Source organism: Podarcis gaigeae, assembly GCF_964106915.1.
Source record: "Podarcis gaigeae genome assembly, chromosome: 12".
NCBI lineage: Eukaryota > Metazoa > Chordata > Lepidosauria > Squamata > Lacertidae > Podarcis > Podarcis gaigeae.
In genome coordinates, this window is record NC_139688.1 from 38724237 (window position 1) to 38745725 (window position 21489).

A 21489-nucleotide genomic window follows, 5' to 3' on the forward strand; every position below is an offset into this window, starting at 1 on the left:
ATTACAGTTTCCAAGTTCCAAAATATTCATCATGGTGCTGTGGGAAGAACGAGGAAATAATTGCATTACAGAGCCACCCAGAACCCTTGGAATTCGTATCGTCAGCCACATGGTTTATATAGATTTGTTTTATTTTCGGCTGAGCTCAAGAACACCCAGGTGAACATTCTTGATCAGCTGTGCCCATCATTTGTAAATTTAAAAAATGTAAAAAAACCCGCGTATATGAGAATGAGTATACTTGTGAGAATGAAGAAACCGGAGAATGTTTACCATATTTTTGAAGGCGATGGCTCTTTAAGTGGTTGATGCTGGGATAAAGTGATTCTCTGCCCTTCCCCCTTTAGTGCCACAAAATAGCATTCCAGAACAAAAATGACATTTTGACACTTGTTGGACTAGAGAGGAACTGAACTTAGAGGGACCAAAACGGACCTATTCACCCAGTCCTATGCTTAATAGGAGCAAGTCCCATGGAATGCAATTGGTCTTACTTCGGAGGAGACATGTATAGGATTGAACGGCTGATCTCTATGCCCCAGATGCTCCAGGGGTATCAGGGTTCCATTATTAGTATTACTGTATTAGCAATAATAGCATTTCTACTATTATAGACTCCCTCCCTCTGTGGCTCAAATCATATTACCTGCACGCAGAGGTCAGGGTTTGAGTGGCAACATTAATTAAGGCAGTTATTGTTCTTTTTGTAGTCTGTGGAATAGATACTTGCAGTAGCAACTTTCTGATTATTTTTTCAATCACATTATGCACTTGCATGTCTATAACCGTAACCTGGCTCCATATAGAAATATCTGCTCTGCAAACCTTCAGAGCAGAATCAATTATCCTTTTAACAGGTTCCCCCCCCCCCCCAGGAATAGTGTAGCCATTAAATTAGAGCTGGGGAGTTCTAGTCACAAATCCTCATGCAGCTTTTAAACTTGTAGGGTGATAGCCAGTCACCAGCTCTCATTCTAACCTACCTTACAGGGGTGTTGTGCAGTCATAAAGGGAGGGCTCTTTGCTGCCTTGGCCTCCTGAGAAGGAAGGGCCGGATATAAATGAAATACCAAACAAATCCAGAATGAGTTCCTCCAACAGCCTGTTTTATTTTCATGATTCTTTGATAGTGTGGTAATGCATCAAAAACATTCTCAGCTCCTGGAACAAAATGTGCCTTTTTTCTTTTTTACAACAGACACTCCCTTCTTTAGGAAGGAAATTCTGAATGAGCATAATGAGTTGTACATCCTGATTGGTTTTCAGCTTCAAGATCTCTCTCTCTCCCCCCCCCCCCCCCCCGATTCTATTGCTTGCAAGGATCTGATTTGATAGGTGAAGAACAGTGAGGGCATTAGGACCAAGAAAAAGACACACACACACACACACACACACACGCACTGCTCTGTTATGTCTGGCAAAGTGTGTACTTATGTGTGAAACTGAGCCCCAGTAGTTTGCATCAATTGATCTCGAAGCATCAGAGGAGAGGAAGACAGAACTGTCAACTCTGCTTTCAACAGAAAGTCCTTTTCCTCTGCATCTCTGACAACATTTGGAATTTATTTCTGCTGTTGCAGCCAACCCGTGGAAGAAAACCATCAAGACAATTTGGAGTTGTTGTTTTTTCTCCCCTCTTTCAGAATAAGAAGGAAATCAGTTCAACTTTTAAGATACTTTTTAATGGACTTTTTGGCCGACTCGTCACATTTTCCCCACAAACAGAAACAAAACTGGAACTCTGTACAATGACAAGAGATCATTCTTTTGCTCAGCGAATCCATCTAATCTGTGAGGTCTCCTTCCCAAGTAAATATAGCCATTTGAAGAGCTAGGATTTTATTTGCAAGTAAAGGAATGAAGCATCAGCGGTAATATCCAAGGCTGGTCCCCCAAGGGGTTGCAATGAAAGCAGGCAACTGCTCCACGAGGCATGTGTGACTGGCTTTTAACATGACAATCCGTGTGACTTTGCTACTGAAACTATGTACCCAAGGACAAGATGCAGATATGGGCCACAGAAACTGCAGTTCCTCTTGCTGGTGCTGGTGCTGGCCTTTTTGCTGATGATGGTAACAATGCTGAACCCATCCGTCAAAGATCTGAACAAGGAGAGGATACCCCAGCCTGCAAGGTCTGTCCCTAAAGAAGGATACCGTGTGGATTTCGGCGAAACTCAAGAAATCTTAGATGCTCAGGAGGACAGCCAGCAGCATTTGCCGTTGGAGGGGCTGTCGCCTTTCATCTCCCTAAAGGAGGATGAGCTCTTGGTGGCTGTAGGGTCACTCACAGCCAAAAGAAACCACAGCAGAACCAGGAAAGGATACCGAATGGTCAGGCAGCAAAGCAGAAGGCAAGAGGAGAGCAAACAGGTGCGAGGACCCGAGTTCCTGCTGAAGTCTCTTCCTCTGCTGGGTGGAGAAAGGACTGAGGCAAGTGAGCTGGCAATAGGTGGCCTGGAAACTTATGGGTTTAATGAAGCGCTCAGCAAACAGATCCCTCTGCACAGGGAGCTACCTGAGGTACGGCATTCTTTGTAAGTAAAGCTTCCTAATTAACCTTGACCTTTCCAGTTCTCAAGAAACAAAAATTCTTTCGCCCCTCTCTGGAATGCAGATCTCTTTTATCTCAGCGTGAGATTTGTCCCCCCCTCTGCCCCCAAAACAGAGCACACCCCCCCCCGTGTGTTTGCATGTGTGTGTGTGTGTGTGTGTGTGTGTTTGCTTAATAATAATTTATTATTTATACCCCACCCACTCTGGGAGGCTCCCAACAGAATATAAAAAATAAGATAAAATATCCAACATTAAAAAGCATTCCCTAGATTAGACTGGGGGTTGTGGCAGAAAGTGTCACCCAGAATGAACCATATAAAACTTGGAAGAAAACAGCTGGCATTTTGTCACATCATTCATAACAAGCAAGAACAAATTTAAGAGCAACTGTGGAATGTAATTCATTGATACACTGTGATGTTTTTATTTTTTTATTCTCTTTTCTGACCCTTATATAATACTGGCAAATCTTATTGTTTCTGATATGTCACTTTCGATATACCAGTTCAGACACAAAGGAATGAACAACACACTGTTTAGGGAAAGTTACACACTGTTTAGTGAAAGTTAAAGAATTCATCACAGCTGCTTCTGTTCCACTTTCTTTAGCAATTGAATGGTGCTCCTTCAACCAGGTGCATAACAAGTTTTAAATCTGTGTGCAGTTTTGCTGTTTAATAAGGTAGGTGGTGGCCTCTACTGGGAAATGTGGGAATGGCAGAACATTTGAAGAAAAACGCTTTTTTTTTATAGCAGGTGCATAATTTCGGGGGTAGTTCTTTCTTGCCTTTAGCAACCAGTAACTATAGATATGAGTGGCCAAGGTGTATGCTCATGACATCCACCTCATCTAGAAGATGAACTGAGTTTATTCTAGTACTAAATGACACTTGTACAGGAAGTACAAACAGTTTATAATCCGGTTTTATTATGTATTTAATTCCCCCGCAGGAATCCTTGGCTTATAAGCAATACGGCTACTTAGTAAACATATTATGCAAAACAGTAGAAGGATTGTATGCACCATATATAATCCTTATTAAATTCTGTCATGCCACAATTAAGGATTTCATGGCGGAACTACCACAATATGTGAAAGTCAGGAAAACAAAACAGATAAACTGATACCTTTTAAGAACCATTTCATGCAAACTTTTAAGTCACAAGAACACTGTCAGAGAAAACTCAAATTTTAGTTAATAAAGTATGTGTATGTATAAGGTAAGATAGCCAGGCACAAGCCTGGTTCCATGTAATTTGTAGGGCTGTATTTAACAGTGAATTTAAAATAATAATAGTAATTTTCAGTGTTTACATGTTGTCCTTTACACAGGTGCTTGAAGCAAGAACCCAGCCTCAGTCGGCCTACAGCAAGTGTCATTATCTGCTTCCATGATGAAGCCTGGTCTACTCTCTTGAGAACAGTGCACAGTGTCTTGGATACAGCCCCAAAGGACTTTCTCAAAGAAATCATCCTTGTAGATGACCTGAGTGAGCAAGGTAGATCCTTTTTTCGCTCCCACAGCCAGACTGTTCCTAACAGATGGCTGCAGAACACGGTATTAACAGGGTCATGTTGGATAAGCAGAGGAATGGTTTGGTGTGTTCAGTCCTTTAAAATTCACATTAACTTATTTTACTTATTTCATTTAATTGTAGTGTCCATGGACACCCCCACACCCCAAGAAGAATTTGGATATTCTGTGCAGAGTAGCACTGCTAGGGAGATGAGCCTCGTGTGGTTCTAGGTGCCTTGACAAATGTCCAACCTTCCCACCCTCTGAAGCTTCCATTTTATTTCTTCAGTGAAGGCAGTTCAAACTCTCAGTTGCATATCATATATTTTGAATAGTGATTTGTTGCTAATAGTGAGGTGCAGGCATGTGTGGTGTAGGGAGCCAGTGTGGTGTAGTGGTTAAGAGCAGTGGACTCGTAATCTGGTGAACTGGGTTCGATTCCCCGCTACTCCACATGCAGCTGCTGGGTGACCTTGGGCTAGTCACACTTCTCTGAAGTCTCTCAGCCTCACTCACCTCACAGAGTGTTTGTTGTGGGGAAGGAAGGGAAAGGCGAATGTTAGCCGCTTTGAGACTCCTTAGGGTAGTGATAAAGCGGGATATCAAATCCAAATCCATGTATGAATTAGTCCATCAACTAAGGAAACAACATAGAAATTGGTAAGACAGACAGGTAGACAAACAGGCAGACTGGCAGGCCTAGACATTAAATAAAGCTCTTCTGTGCTTTGTTTTCTTCTGACTCTGTAGATTTCTGGGTCAGAGAGAAAAAAAGAAAAGCTAGCCTCTGGAAACATTTGCAAGCTTGGTTCTTAGAGAGAGGTCTACAAACTCTGCACTAAAATTCAAACCATTGCTATTTCAATGGCAGGATTTCTGAAGTCATCCCTGAGTGACTACATCTCTAAGCTGGCAGGTGTGAAATTGATTCGGAGCAACAAAAGGCTGGGGGTCGCCCGAGGCCGCATGCTCGGTGCTGCCCGAGCCACGGGGGACATTGTGGTCTTCATGGACTCCCACTGCGAGTGTCACAGAGGTTGGCTGGAGCCTCTCTTGGACAGACTAGCCAGCGACAGGTAAATGACTGCATCTCTCCTCCTCTTGTCTTGGTCCATTGTTAGGGGACAATGGTTGCAGCCTAGAGGGTTGCCGTGGCGGAATGACTGATGCTGATCATAAAAGCTCAGGTTTTCATAAGCTACTGACAAATACCCAAACCAACATTGACAGCGGTTGACCTGTGGGTGGAACTGGGCATTGTCTTGGTAAACATACATTTCCCAACCAACATTTACTGAGATAACAGGAGTGCAGAAGCATGGGGCATGAAGCACACACTCCCCAACATTTCTCCGATAGAAATAGGGACATCCTGTTTCATAATAATAACTTTTTTTATTATTATTTATACCCTGCCCATCTGACTGGGTTGCCCCAGCCACTCTGAGTGGCTTCCAACCTATATGAAAACATAATAAAACTATACAGTGGTACCTCGGGTTACATATGCTTCAGGTTACATACGCTTCAGGTTACAGACTCCGCTAACCCAGAAATAGTGCTTCAGGTTAAGAACTTTGCTTCAGGATGAGAACAGAAATTGTGCTCCGGTGGCACGGTGGCAGTGGGAGGCCCCATTAGCTAAAGTGGTGCTTCGGGTTAAGAACAGTTTCAGGTTAAGAACGGACCTCCGGAACGAATTAAGTACTTAACCCGAGGTACCACTGTACAGGGCTGCCTTCAGATATCTTCTAAAGGTTGTATAGTTACTTATCTGCTTGGCTCAGGGGTTGCATAACTCCATACCATCCCAACATTTCTCCGATGAAAATAGGGACGTCCTAAGGAAAAGTGGGGCATTCCGGGATCAAATTAGAAACTGGGATGGCTTCTATAAATCTGGCAGTGTCCCTGGAAAATAGGGACACTTGGAGCGGCTGAAGGAGAGCCCTGCTAGATCAAGCCTAAGGCCCATTGAGTCCAGCGCTCTGTTCTCACAGAGGCCAACCAGATACCCATGGGAAGTCCAAGTGTCACAGCACTCTCCCTGCCTTCGTGATCCTTCAACTGGTATTAAGAGGCACACTGCATCAAACGTGGGAGAGGAGGGGAGATTTGCTTAAACCTACCCAGGCCTGCCAATTTTCCTCTACAGATGCCCCTCTGGCTGTTTTTTCCCTCAAACTAGGTTTGCTTCCCATTTCAAAACACAACTGAGAACCAATCCCGGTGATTCTCCTCTGAAAGTGCCCCTCGTTAATCTCCTAAGAGAAACCTGGGCTTGGCAATCTCCAGTTTCCTTTATCACTGTTAAGTTGTGGGTGAACATATCAGACGACACAGCAATTCTTCAAACAGCTCTTGTTTATTCACAAGCCAGAACAGAACTGAACTGAAGGGTTCAGCCAGCCTGCTTATATAGAGCTCCAGTACATCGTAACTATAACAACTTTCTGTAACTATCCAATCACTGAACGTCACTTTCGATCCCTTATTTGCATATGTGGACCTGAACTATCCACAGTATCCCCCTGCTGGTCCAGGGTGAGAACTTCAGTACATAACAATCACATTGCATTCTGCCCTATGCCTTAAGTTCTGCTCTCTTCCCTGACTGCCATTCCCTCTATTTCCAATGTTCGGACATGAGCACCGTTGCTTATAGAGCCAAAATGCTCAAAACAGAAGGGCCATCAGACTAGGGGAGACCCTTAGGTTTGAATAAGTACAAAAAATCTTAAGGGGGGGGGACTAAAATGGGGGGGCATTGAGGGCCAAGCATCTGTTCAGTGGTCATGGAATGCTGGCTGGCTGTTGAGGAGGTAGCAGAAACACAGCTGGAAGGGGAAACGGAATGGAATGGAATATTGGTGGTGGAGGGCATGGCTGGCTGGAACACTGAGCAGGAGAACTCCATGCTGCAACATTTTGTTGCAGGCCACATATATGTCATTTTAAAAAAATGTTTTCTACATCTAGTATTCATTCATTTCAAATTACGGTGCCTGGAGATGTGAGGTGCTTGGCTGCATTTGGTGTTCAGAGGGCTGATAAAATTTTAAAGAACTTGGGAAGCTTCTTGACAAGCAAAACACACACACCCTGCACACACACATACATTATGCTCAATAATAATTCCACACTGTACAGGCACACTATAGAATGGGAAACCCAATCATTTATTAACAAAATTAATTAGCATAATAAATGTTACCAGAAGGGATTGTATGCGCAATGATATTAATGCAGAACATGAATCCAGCAGGAGCTCCGACTTTTGTCCAATTAGCATTTTGGGGGAAACAAAATTGTAGACTTGTTGCATCATCATCTTTTAGATCTCGCATTTCCAAGGCTTATGAAACATTCATAAGCAAACAGCCTCAGAATTTCTGAAAGAATGCATTAGTTCACACGCGAGACACAGCTAGAGCAGAAAAGAAAAAGCAGCAAAAAAAATAGCTTCCTCATGTTATACACTTGTTAGACACAATTTGTTCGTGCTTCTGCTTCTTTGCAATATCCCGAGAGACAGTTCAGGAGTAAGCATGGAGTGCCTACGTTGCTTGACCTGTTAACTTTAAAATATTTTTTTTCCATTGTCTGGTCCAGAAAGGCCACACATCTCCCAGTCGAGTGTCAGGCCTGGGAGACTGGTGTAGAACCACATTGCCCCAAGCCTGGTGCTTAACAAGATGGTTTCAAAGCATCTCAGTGGAGAAACGGGTTCAAGAAGGATGGAAGGCATCCATTTCTGTGCTTGAGGCTCAGCTGGGAAGCCTGCAAACACCATCACTGATGTGTTAAGTTTGGAGGTTGACAAAGAGCCATATCTGTTGTCTTTTTCAGTCTGCCACCTACCGCTTGCAAGGTTTCCAAGCACAACTCTTTGGAGTGCCCTGCTGTTTTCCTCTGAACAATCGAAAACTCCTAGCTGAGTGTTAGGACAGGGCAACAGCCTGCGTTTCCATTCTGATACAGTGGTACCTCAGGTTAAGAACTTAATTCTTTCTGGAGGTCCGTTCCTAACCTGAAACTATTCTTAAGCTGAGGTACCACTTTAGCTAATGGGGCCTCCCACTGCCACCGCACAATTTCTGTTCTCATCCTGAAGTAATGTTTTTAACCTGAGGTACTATTTCTGAGTTAGCGGAGTCTGTAACCTGAAGCGTCTGTAACCCGAGGTACCATTGTGTACCAGAATGGAATCCCTGTGACTTTTCACCAGCCTGACTCATCTCTGCCTCTGGTCTCAATCATCCTATTCTTCTGTTGCAGCTTCTGCTTTTCATGCCTCTAATTCTGCCACAGACTCTCCCAGCTCTCTGAGCCCTGTCACCTCTTCAGCTTCTGAAACCTGCACCTCCTAATCTCCTGCCTCTTCGTTGTCCCACCACCAAATCCCCAGGCTCTGAGCTTCCCACCCCTAAGTGGTCACCCAGCTGGTTCCTCCCACCATTCCTCTGTGTCCAACCAGTCCGTGACCTATGGAATGGCCTATCCAAGGGGTGGATAGAAATCCTGGAGTGCTGTGCAGTGGTACCTTGGTTTCGCAACGGCTTAGTTGTCGAACAAATCGGCTCCCGAACGCCACAAACCTGGAAGTAAGTGTTCAGGTTTGTGAACGTTTTTTGGAAGCCAAATGTCCGACACGGGTTCCGAGGGTTCCGATTGGCTGCAGGAGCTTCCTGCAGCCAATCGGAAGCTGTGCCTTGGTTTTCGAACAGTTTTGGGAGTCAAACAGACTCCCGGAATGGATTAAGTTCAAGAACAAAGGTACTACTTTTTTTGGTCCATCTGTCTCTGTTATGTACTGAAGTTCTCACCCTGGGCCAGCAGGGGGATACTGTAGATAGTTTTCACTCAGGTCGATATATGCAAATAAGGGATTGAAAGTGACATTCAGTGATTGGATAGTTACAGAAAATGGTTACAGTTGCGTTCTAGTGGAAACTCTATATAAGCAGGCTGGCTGAACCCTTCAGCTCAGTTCTGTTCTGGCCTGTGAATAAACGAGAGCTGTTTGAAGAATCACTGTGTCGTCTGATATGTTCACCCACAACTTAACAGTCTCTGACCTGAGCAGGTGTTGTTTCATCTAAAACATTTTGGAAGCACTTTTTTTTTAATACTGTAGAACTCTCAATTGTCGCCCCCTGACAAAGACACTTGTCAAAATGCCCTGGGCTATTTAAGTACAGGATATTCATAAAATGTGTTTTGGTATCTGCTGAGGTTCAAGGCCTCTCCTTTCCTTTTTTGGGTGGAAGGGGGGGATTTTTAATGCTGCCCAGCTTTTGTTTTTGTTTTCATATGTTTGGCATTTCTTTGGAATGTGTCCCTATGCAAAAAGAGATCCTACGAAACTTCAGCTTTTTGTGGGTTCCAAAGGATGTGGTCAGTCTGCCCAAACTGCAAGCTACATCTGGTTTTAACAATATACATACCAGAGCCATATGAGAAAATCTATTTTGAAATACAAATTGAGGACAACAGATATGATTTATTGGGGCATGTTCGCTGTCCTTTTTAGAGTGTTGTATAAGTCAACAACAATAACTATTAAAGTTTATTTAAGCTTAAAAATAGATGAATTACCGTAATTAACTTCAATATTTATATTAATAATAAATTATTATTATTATTATTATTATTATTATTATTAAATAATAATAAATAAGAGCCAGTGTGGTGTAGTGGTTAGGTGCGGTAGACTCGTAATCTGGTGAACTGGGTTCGCATCTCCGCTCCTCCACATGCAGCTGCTGGGTGACCTTGGGTTAGTCACATTTCTCTGAAGTCTCTCAGCCCCACTCACCTCACAGAGTGTTTGTTATGGGGAGGAAGGAAAAGGAGAGTGTTAGCCGCTTTGAGACTCATTAGGGTAGTGATAAAGCGGGATATCAAATCCAAACTCTTCTTCTTCTTCTAAACCTCTAAGAATAATGCACAATGTTCATGCTTATGTAAAAACAGGGAAAGTCATTTCATTGCCAATTATTTTTGATTCAAAAAACAAAAAACCCTTGGGGGTTTTTTAAAACAAACTTCCATATTGCTGGGCTACAACTCCCAAAATACCTGACCATTTCACATGCTCGCTGGGCTGCTGAAACTTGTAGTCCAAAGACATCTGGAGGGTCACAAGGTTCCCACTCCTGACATATTCCAAAGAAAACATTTAAAACAGTCCCTCATGATCCAGATTCCCAGCTCAGTTGCCTGGAACCAGTGCTGCTAAGGCATTTTGAGATTGGGGGGTGTTAGGGTCCCCCCCCACTGCCTGATTCCATAGAGTAACATTAGCAGATACTTTTCAGTATTTTATGCTTCATTTCAAAGTGTTGAGGAGCTGTTGATTGCCTGCCAATTCTGAAGCTTTAAAATAAATAAAAATGAAAGGAATTTAAGAAGCACCTGCCAACTTTCTTCTTATTTTCTTTTGGAAATGGATGCCTTTGTAGTAAATTCACTGTGAAAAGATTATATTCTTCTGCGATTATTACAAAAACAGATGCTTTTAAAAGAAGCACTTAAGTACAAACAAGAGGTAAGATAGCACAGCTAATTTGATTATTCATTATAGCCCTTTAATTCTGTAAAGTTTCTCTCTCTCACACACACACTTTTGGTTTTGCTCTGTAAAAATCCATAATCATTTGTAGCCAGACTGGACTTTGAATCTTAACTGGTGTAAATTTGTTTTGTGTTCATTTTATTTCCATAGGATCATGCTGATTTACAACCAGAAGATTTAATAACATACATTTCCCCCTCTAGCTTAAACATTGTTCCAGCTACGTTATCACATTGACTCTTTGGGAATTTGGCAAATGACATACAGAGAGAAAGATTAAAATACATTCATTTTCCATTCCTTTCTTGACAATTCATCCTTAAAACTTGCAATCCTTTCATAGCTATAAACCATGGGAATCTGGCAGTCTTACAATTTTTGTAGCAATATCTTTGTAAGAACATTTTAAATCTGTAATTTAGTGCTTCTCCCCCTAGAAAAATAGGTTCTGGTACTCACCATGAAGTTGTTACAGTTAATGCCACACTGTTTAACAACAAAAAGAGGAGCCGGTGCTGCGTGTACTTTGCATACCTGTCCCCCCAAAAAAGCAGAAGGAGGAGATATGATATCCACTGAACTATTTCTTCCTACAGTCTCAGGGTTGTATCCAGCTAAGTGCTACTCAGACCAGGCCCAATGAAATTAATGGTCCTTCATCATGTCTGTCTATTTCAGCAGGTCTTCTCTGAGTAGCACTAACTTTATATACAACTCTCAATGCTTTTCAAGTGCAATTTGTTTTCTTGCCCAATGGTCAGTCATTAAGTTATAGCATTTTTACTACGATTGCTTTTGCATTTTTTAAAATATTCATGAACAGTAATTACATTTAATGCACATCTGTTGACTTAAAAAAAGTAACAACAAAAGTAACAACAAATCCTGAATACATCATAGCAAATGATCAAAATATAGCCATCAGGGCGGAGTCATTTGGCCTATTTATGAAAATATATAAGGCATGTCCCATTATTCTGAAACAATCTCTGGCATGCACTTTTTCCTCATAAATTTTAATATTCCGTAATCTTATTCATTAGCATGGCATTCCATGTTTTCCTTTTCCATTGGCTAGAACTTGGTAAAACATCTGGTCTCCCCACTCTAGACAATGAATTTTATTAGTATTTTCCACACAACAACAACATGAAAAATATTGAAAAATAACAATACACAAAAAACAGCATTCAAAAAACAAAAAAATCCATATCTTACAAGTTAATAACATAAACACTAAAAATAAAAACAAACATAAACATTGACTTCCACCAATCCCACAGCACCTCCTTTATCTCTCATTGTGTCTTCCTGCTTTCCTGTTTTCCTTATCATCTCTATCCCTAACATCTAGGTATAAATCCACTCTAGACAATGACATGCATGCTTGGTAAGTGCAGTGGTAGAATCATAGAGTCAGAAGGGACCTCAAGGGTCATCTAGTCCCACCCCCTGCAATGCAGGAATCTCAGCTACAGCATCCATGACAGATGGCCATCCAACCGCTGCTTAATGTCCTTGACTTATACAGAATGCTCCTTCCTAATCTGCTCTTTTGTTGCTTCCAAGAAATGTGGTTCAATTTTTGATAATAAAATAAAAGAATCTGTCATCACACCCATTATTCTCAATACTGTTACCCATTCATTAATTTATATACTGCTTAATGTCTGCATGTGCTTGAGAAGAGACTGACATTGACCAGGGTGGGCTTATTCCTTTTGGTGGCTGATGGCCATTGTCCAGAGGCACCATGACAACAATGAATAATCTCTGGTCTACCTGGGTGTTTACAGAGATGCTCGCTTTCAGACAATACCTCTCAGTGCACCAGCAAATTGTCATCTTGGGATTCACCCTGAATTCAGTAGGGACAGAATTCTAATTAACCAGTTTTTCAGTCCCATCCCCAACAGTTAAGTCAGCATTCTGCAATCACTGACCTTGCTCAGTCTGCATTGGGCTGATTCCCCCCCCCTCCCTACCCTGGGTTATTTTTTCTAAAGATTTGTTGCGCTTCAAGAAACCCAGGGGGTTCCCCTGAGGCTGCTATCTTCCTCTCGCACACTTTCAGCAAGTTTTACAAATTATCTGTAAAAACGAAGAGGACGTTTGTCTTTTTCCAGAAGACGGATTGTCTCTCCTGTCATCGATGTCATTGACTGGAAGACATTTGAGTATTATCCCTCTGCGGGCCTCCAAAGAGGTGTTTTTGACTGGAAATTAGATTTCCACTGGAAGCCACTGCCAGAACTCGAAAAGAAGGTACGACAGTCTCCCATCAGTCCCATCAGGTAATGGTTCACCGCCTATTGCTGTTACCTCTAAGAATCAGCTAGTAAATCTCTCACTTAGCTGCTGGGGAGGGGGTCATATATCTTCTATTATTTTGAGGCTTTTAAGGCATTTCTTTGTGCTATGCTACTACTCTATGCATTAGGAAATCCAGCAGAATAAAATATTAAAAAATGGAATGAAATGAAATAGATCTAACACATTTAAACATTCTCTAGGAGTCCAGCAATACCCGGAATAGTAGTAGCAGTGGACCGACATTATTTCCAAAATACAGGGGGTTATGATTCTGACATGACCCCGTGGGGAGCTGAAAATCTTGAGTTATCTATAAAGGTAAGCACTTGAGATAAATATATCTCATCTCTTTTGATAATCATGTTTTGACATGACATACCCCTCAACAGTCATGAGGAAAATGGGGCATCCCTCTCTTTTTTTGCGTGATGGCATGGCAGCCATTTTGAGGGCCGTGGTAATCTTGTGCGGCGCCCTAAAACCTGCACAAACCTGCAAAAAAAGCACATCTTTTGGGGCCACGATCTCGCACAAGCGCATGGCATAACGCAGAATAACTGCTGTAGGGCAATCGTAACACAAAATGGCTACTTGGAATGCATGGCTATTTACAGAAAGGATGAACTGAAGGGAAAGTGCCCAGGGATCACTGGCTTCCTGTTACCATCTTCTTTCAGCTAAGCATGGGGCTTAAAGGGCATTGCTGAACACGAAATATACTCTTGGCAGCAGTGGTGGGTGTTGTCGGGCCTCATGGCAGCTACAGCACAGCGGGCTCCCCCAATGCTGGGCGGAACTCGGCACCTCTGTTTACATCCATGCCAAGGCAGGATCATGTTAAATCGAAAACAAAACTTCACTTCTGTTTCAGGCCTGGCTCTGTGGTGGCTCTGTAGAAATCCTTCCATGCTCCCGGGTGGGACATGTCTATCGAACAGGCATATCATACAACTTTCCTGCTGAAGAAGCTGTAGAGAGAAACAAAATCCAGATAGCTGAGACCTGGCTGGGTTCATTTAAAGATCTCTTTTACCAACAAGACAACATGGCACGCTTAATTAAGAAGGTAAATTTCTCAGAAGTGGTTGCTCTTGAGGGAGAGCCAACTTAAAAGATTACATTCTACAAAAATTGCACCCTTCAAATTTTGGCAACTCCTTTCCATGCTCCTTTGTTCTTTCCTACTTTCTTTTGCTTCCCTTCATTTCTTTCCCATTTACTTTAAAGAAACTTCTGTAGAATAAATGTTCCCAGAATATGGTTCCTTTTACATGATTTGTTCCATTTACCAGTACATGATTTTTAAGACCAAGGCTGGATCTACACTGATATGTAAAAACACTAATAAAAGCTATAAAAAAGTTATATAGCTCTCAGTGCAGTTTCCCATTGCAGATGGATCGCTGTTCTGCAGTGCCCTCTGGTGTCACATTTTTATAACACATTTTTAACGTTATAACCGACCAGTGCAGATTTGCGCCAGATATTTGTGTGTTTAATTGATAAAAGAAGCTGAGTTTTCATAATTATATGAACAATAACAGTAATGTTAACTTGTGTTCAATGAATGGTAGAAATAAACTACAATGCAGTGTGAATTACTAGTGCAGATATTCAAATATATATAAGGGTGTTCAATAACTTTGTAAACTATTCTATGTACTCTCCGCAGACTGAGACGCTGAACTGCACAGAGCGTGTTCTACTGCAAAAGAGACTGGGATGCAAAAGTTTCCAATGGTTTATCTCAGATGTGTATCCTGAACTATACCCACTACAACATGGACCAAGATTTTCAGGCAAGGCAAGTGAAATCTATACTGCTGTTGAGGCTCATTATTAAATCGAACTTTCTGGTAACTGAACTTTTTGGTATTATTATTTATGTAAAGTAGGGGTCGCCAAAATTTTGAGGTCAGTGGACCCCTTTAAATATTTGAGAAAGTGCCATGAGTGGCTGCCATGGAGATGCAGCGTAACATAAATTGGCTACCACATCTAAAAGAGCAGAAAAACAGACAGGACACAAAACAGTGCAGGCATACCCCTAATCAGCTCCCCACCCCCCCGCCGCCAATAAATGGAAAACAACACTACTGTACATTAGTAACTGCCATGCATCCACATTGCTAATTAGAATTTTTCAGCAGTTGAATTTTTCAGTGTAATCCTATTTAAAGGTGAGCCCCACTGAGGTCAATGGTATTCTGAGTTCAATGGTACTCATCCAGAGGGAAATCGCTAGATGGTACAAAAGTATGAGGCCATTTGCTCCAAGTTGATGAAGCTCTGTCCATAGTTGCCATACCAGATTGCAGCCTAAGTGAAATTGTGAGACTGCCATTCTGTACACGCTTTCCTGGGAGTTAAGTTCTACTGAACACAACAGGGCTTACTTCAGAGCAGACATGCGTATGATGTTTGGGATTGCATTCTTAAAGAGGACAGATGAAACAGCAGACATTATGCTAAGAGGTGGAAACATAATCAGGTTTTGGAAACAAAAATACAGCATTGAGAAGGTTAATAATTTCAATCTCAAGAATTAAAACGCAACACTATTTTGTTAAATTTCCATGTTTGAAATGAGATTCCACTGTGCCTCTCTAATTTTGAAAAAAGCTAATTGCACACTATGTTTAGAGGTGTGCATCAACCACAAATTGCCCACAAAACACTAGCAGGTACATGCTACCACTGTGGTCTGGCACTTCTGGCCTGTGAACTGAAATAGGCCCACTAGGCCTTCTCATTTGGCCCATGAAGCCAGGCCACACCCACCTGCCCTACACCTGGTGCTATATATATAAAGCCTTCCAAGGCACCCTGATCCAGTTTGGGATTAATCTGAGTGTAATGCACACTCTTATTATTTATGTTAAAACAAAATGATTCTGTTCAGTCCTTATTATATGAACTTACTTAAACTTGCCTTGGTATGCAGTGACCTTGATTAAAAATGTACATGAAATCTACAATCCCTGGCGGTAAGTCCCATTGAAGGCTATAGGGCTTACTTATGAATAGACACACACACACACACAAAAAAAAATTGATTGTAAAACTGATGCACAAACACACACAAAAATGATAAATGTAAAGGGGAAATAAATTTCTTTTTAACTCATAGTTTTTGCTTTATTTCAGTATCAATATTTATTTACAGCTGTACAATACTGGGGTTGGACTCTGTGCAGAGTACAGATCTCAACAGGATGCTGGTGGCGGCTGTCTCGCGCTGTCACCTTGTAGTGACAATATCAACCAGGTAATTTGAGTTTTCAAAGCATGCACACAATTATATCAAGTTAGATCCCTGCTTCGGGAAAAGGTTGCAATGATACGTCGTGGATTGCAGTGATCCTGTACTGTATTAGCTTTTCTAGGAGACTTTGTCAGCTGAAGAGCAGGATACAGACTGGGATTACAGCAAAAAGTTGCAGTGTGGACTGCTGCTGTTTATGATACTGACCACTACATTTCAATTCTCTCACACCTTCCTCAATAAGTCAGCCAGCATTTCTCTGTAACTGAGCACACTCCTTCCTTCCACATTGGGCTGCTTTTATTTTGGTATTTCCACACCTTGGGGCCATTCTGGCCATTCACAACCCAATCAGTCACCAGAAACAAATAACAACATGTGGTGTGTGTTACTTATGAAGCAACACTGGAGAGGATTGTAGGAGAGGAACTCCTTCAAAGTGTGAAAAAAGGTGATAAAAACATTATAGGGAACAGTTTCAGAAAAGTAGTGCGAGTCCAAGAAATAATTGAAGGGAAATTGGAAGGAAGACTCAGACGAAGGCCCAGATATACAGTGTTACCTCAGGTTAAGAATTTAATTTGTTCTGGAGGTTCGTTCTTAACCTGAAACTGTTCTTAACCTGAAGCACCACTTTAGCTAATGGGGCCTCCTGCCGTTGCTGCGCCGCCAGAGCACAATTTCTGTTCTCATCCTGAAACAAAGTTCTTAACCCGAGGTAATATTTCTGGGTTAGCGGAGTCTGTAACCTGAAGCATATGTAACCCGAGTACCACCACAATCATATAAAGTACTGTAGAATAAGGAGGCTGAGAAGCAGGCAGAGACATACATGGAGCTGAAAAGAATGGAGAGTTGTCAATGGTCAATAATGTGAAACGCATAAGACTGATTCACCTAAAGTTGCTTCCATAGGCTGGTTAAGCTTGCAACTTGAGTCTTTCCCCAGCTCTTGCCATCATTCTATGAGAAGTTACCTATATCACCACAATAAGCTGCAATATCAGTTAGTGTAAGACAAGTAGTTTAGAACTGGATGACTTGCTGCTAAATCTCCCTTTGTTTTGTGCTAGTTTGTGGCTGGTTAAAAACAAACCCCCACAAAATTTTGCTATCTTAGTGGCCGAGATTAGGACCTATGGCTTCTCCAACCCCTTACATCACCTTTTGTCTAAGCTAGAGTGTTCCTGGCTTCAGGCTTTGGTTGGCCTAGCCCACATCTCACAGCCCAAAGGGAAACATCTCATCACTTTCTTATTGGCTTGGGTGCCATGTGCAAAAAAAGCCATTTCCTTCTTTCATTTGGTGCCTTTTTTAGAAAGCACAAACAGGAAATTATGTCTTTTAGCTTTCCCCCCACCCCATTCTCCAGTTGTGTTGTTCTTTTGCTTCCTTAGCACGTTGAATACAATGCCATGAAGGAAATCTGTTTTGGTTCCATGCCCCAGCTTTGCTTTGATGTTGAGCGTGAAAAAGTTGTCCTTCAAAACTGTACGAAAAAGATGGAAAACAGCTCACAGCACTGGGATATGAAAGAGGTATGTGGCAAGTTTGGCTCAAGGCTATACTAGCAAAAATAGCTTGATGTGTCAAGGCATCTGGAGGTTTGCAAACACTTGTTTTTATGCCACAATCCTGTCATTGACTGCATGTAAACTATGTGTCCCAAACTAGACAAAGGAATGCTGCGCAGATCAAAACTGGGATGGCCTTTTTCAACCTGATGTTTGAGTAGGTGTGAGAATATGCCCTCATCCCAGGAGTGATAGGGTGTATGGCTTGACCACACCAACCAATCAGCAGTGAAACAGGCCAACGCACTACAAGCCACCGCAAATCCATTAGGAGCAATTCCGACATTTCTTTGGGACTCTGGCAATCATGTAGAAATACAACAAGGTCCTTACGCTATTGTTTTATTGTATTGACCATTGTTTTATGCCACACTGTGCCCCGAGATCAGTTCATATATGATAGAATAGAAATATAATTGAAAACAAAACACAAGATAGTGATTTGACGTGACTGATAAATAGTGTTGATGATAAGCCTAACGTTATTTGGTATTTGTTCATGTGCAGAATGGAATGATTGTCCATATTCTTTCCGGTAAGTGCATTGGGGCAATGAAGACAGACCTTTGTCTACAGAAATGTAACAAGGAGGCCAATCTGATGTGGCGATTTGATCATTCATACCATGTAGATGAGAGATGACTATGAAGACCTCCCTGAACCCCATTATCGTTTCATTCATTTGATTCCAAGGTGCAAGAAAAGGGAGCTGAGTATGTTTTCTTGGAACAAAAAAATGGACAACATAGCAGATGCCTAAGTCGTGCATTACCACCAAAAATTTACCAGTGTTTTGGTATAGCAGTGAATGCTGGGTTGATTCCAGGAAACAGGAGATACAGAAGAGATGAAATGACTTTTGTTTATGCTGCTTTCAGGTTGCACAGAATGCTTCACTGGGCAATATGGAAAGATATCATAAAGACCAGCTACACAGATGCAAGATACTGAGATATTTTTCTTTCAATGACTCTTATGCAACAAACTGCCAGAAGGCACGTGTTTAATTTAGTGTGTTGTATAATTTATGAAAAGTAGGTTAAAACTATTCTTCTTGAAACTGGAAAAAATCTTTTCTGAAGAGCACCAGTATGACTCAAGTGGAGGCCTCACGAGCTAAACAAACATTCCTGATCAATATATTGAAAATTACTGTCAAGGGTTCTTTAAATGAACATCTAAAAACAATACCGTATATAAAAACAATTAAAACAATTCCAACACAGATGCATAACAGGACAAAGGCTTGTTGAAAGAGGAAGATCTTCAGCAGATGCTGAAAGACTAAATAGAGACAGTGCTTATGTAATGTTTTACAGGAAGACATTCCAAAGGGTGGGGGGCCTCACACTCAAAGCCCAGCTTCTCTAAGGAATGGAACAGACCACCTGAAAATTTGCCCCAAGCGAGTTTTCTCATGTTAGTCTTTGTTTGCCACTGAGCCCAAGGAACAGTGTAAATCATGTCCAAATACAGTACTTAGATGTGGGAAGATTGTGGTCATAGCTTTGCCAGGTCAATGTCAAACACCAAAGCCATATGTCTGGGAAAGTTTTTATGCCAATGTAAATCTAATTCAAATGCATAAGACGATTTCAGATTTAAGCATATAGTGTAGTGTGTGGCAAATATGTCCCCACTTACTCCATAATGGGAGTTCAAGGGAACCTGCAGAATGCTTGTACTGTTCGCATCATGGATTGCATATCATCTTTGGTTAATTTATTGAAAGTAAAGCCCTATTTTTGCAGGTGATGATGACAAAGCTGTCTCAGCCAGTGAAAGGGAGGGGCGAAACCAATGAGACCAATATGCTCCTGCTTTGTTTGGTATGGAAAAGAACCAAGGACATAGCACGACTACTTTTCCTTTTTAAAGAAAAAAAACAGTGAGCAAGGAAAACTCGACTCTCCTGAGTGGAAATTTTACATTTGGGTGGTCTTTCACGATCTGTGTGGGGCTGGCAAACAAAACTGCTGAATGAGGTTTGGCTTAACTTGGCAGGCTGACAAATCCTCTTCTGAGAATAACTTTTAATTTTGGTAGCATACTGACAGAACTGAAGTGGTTCAGATCACTGAATATATCAACGTATTTTACCAACTTCTAAAATGTTTTCTCAAAAATGTACCAACGTCTGAAGTCTGCGCTATTGCAATCTTTAGCTTTAGAACTTTTTAGATTAAGAACCCTGTAGAGATTCAGAGAGAATTTGCTTGTCAGCTTGGGAAGTGAGAGCAATCAAGGTGAAAAATCCCATCTTTTCTGAGCAGGCTTCTATGCTTTTGCGCAGCAGGCCCAAATTTATCTGGTCAGTCTAACTACGCATCTATGGTGGGGAAAGCCTGGTCCCACAAATGACAGCTCACACATTATGGCACCCACAAGGAAACCAATGCAAACAAACCTCCATACGGCAGCATCTATGTGCAGAGGTGCTCTGGGGAGTTTCACTTGTAGACAGTGCCACAGGTACTTTTCATTTAAACATAAGGTTGTGCCGCCTCCAAGCTGCTGCCTGAGCTTTCAAGCAACTTCTGTGTGGAAACCATAACGAAAAGACGAAGGAGGACAAAACAGCGTTCTTCAAATACCTCAAGAGTTGACACATGAAAAAGTGGAGAGTCTAGTTCTCTGCTGCTGCAGATGGCAAGACTAGGCCTAATGCAGGGATTGCCACACTTTGGGTCTCATGGGTATATCTGCAAACCAGATAAACAAAAGCCATTCTATACAACTTACATCAGCTCCATCCAACACAGTCATACTGGGGCTGGAGTTGCTGGAAGTTAACAGTCCAAAACATCAGGAGGCCATCAGTTGGAGGAGGTTATTTCTAAGGTCAAGCAGGCATCATACCTTTTATGTTTCTGAAGGGCATCAGCGTTGTGACACCATCAGGGATGAAACCTTTGGTTGCTGCCATGAACCTTTCATAAGCAATGCCTGCTTTGTGCAATGCGTAAACCGGCCGTGGAGCTAGTTGATATATGTTCATATGGTTTAAATGATTTGTCGGAATTAAACCAAATGAAATGGGAAAAAACAAAAAAACAAAACAAAAACAAAGGCCATTCTAGTCTAGCATGGATTTCACAAAACGGAACAACTCCTATGTATTTCAATATTAATGTGAATTTTTAAATAACCATAGTGTATTAGACGAGATTCCCAAGCTTGCCTCACTTTTACTGCCAACAAAGCAAGCAGAAAATCAAAGTCGGTACTCAGTAGTTCTGCCACTGTGATATTCAAGGGTCAAATGGTGCAAAAGCTACTCTGATAGACAAGATCCTTAATTTTATAGCTGAAGCAGGAAGTATGTTTTGTAAAACCTCATTTTCTACACAAATCCATCACTTTAAAGCAGAAATATTAAAACAACTGAAGAATAGCAAGTTAAAGTTCATTTAAAATGCAGAATAAATATTTTTTACTTTACAGACATATTGGTACTTTAAAAATATATCAGTCTACAAACTTTCAGTGCCACCTATTGGCCACCAAAAGCAACTGCTGTTAACAAATGGAATTAACAGCAAAGAAACATATTTGATTGCACAAATGCACAATGTCATTCTGTGTGGTTGCAAGTTAAATAGATTGCTTGATTCTAAAGATTCTTGTAACTCCGCTACTGGATTATTAGTGGAAAACAGTAAAAATAAAATCAGTGTGTGCCTGTCCA

General features: G+C 41.5%; 1 protein-coding gene across 4 annotated transcripts; it reads left to right on the plus strand.

The window, feature by feature from the left end:
* The first annotated feature begins 1315 nt into the window (after positions 1–1315).
* On the plus strand, positions 1316–21195 carry GALNT15 (polypeptide N-acetylgalactosaminyltransferase 15). Of its 4 annotated transcripts, none has more exons than XR_014556822.1 (10): positions 1316–2536; positions 3889–4055; positions 4944–5148; positions 12776–12943; positions 13163–13280; positions 13834–14028; positions 14635–14766; positions 16110–16230; positions 17625–17765; positions 18309–21195. XR_014556822.1 is itself a non-coding variant. In XM_083705829.1 (10 exons), exons 1-10 carry the CDS (start codon positions 1986–1988, stop codon positions 18441–18443), a joined length of 1914 nt encoding a protein of 637 aa, XP_083561955.1. In that variant the 5' UTR covers positions 1317–1985; the 3' UTR covers positions 18444–21195. The 4 variants fall into 4 exon arrangements, 2 of the variants coding, with proteins under 2 accessions (XP_083561955.1, XP_083561956.1); XM_083705829.1 differs by having other exon boundaries at positions 1317–2536; positions 16129–16230; XR_014556823.1 differs by lacking the exon at positions 16110–16230 and having other exon boundaries at positions 14635–14761.
* The last annotated feature ends 294 nt before the right edge of the window (positions 21196–21489 follow it).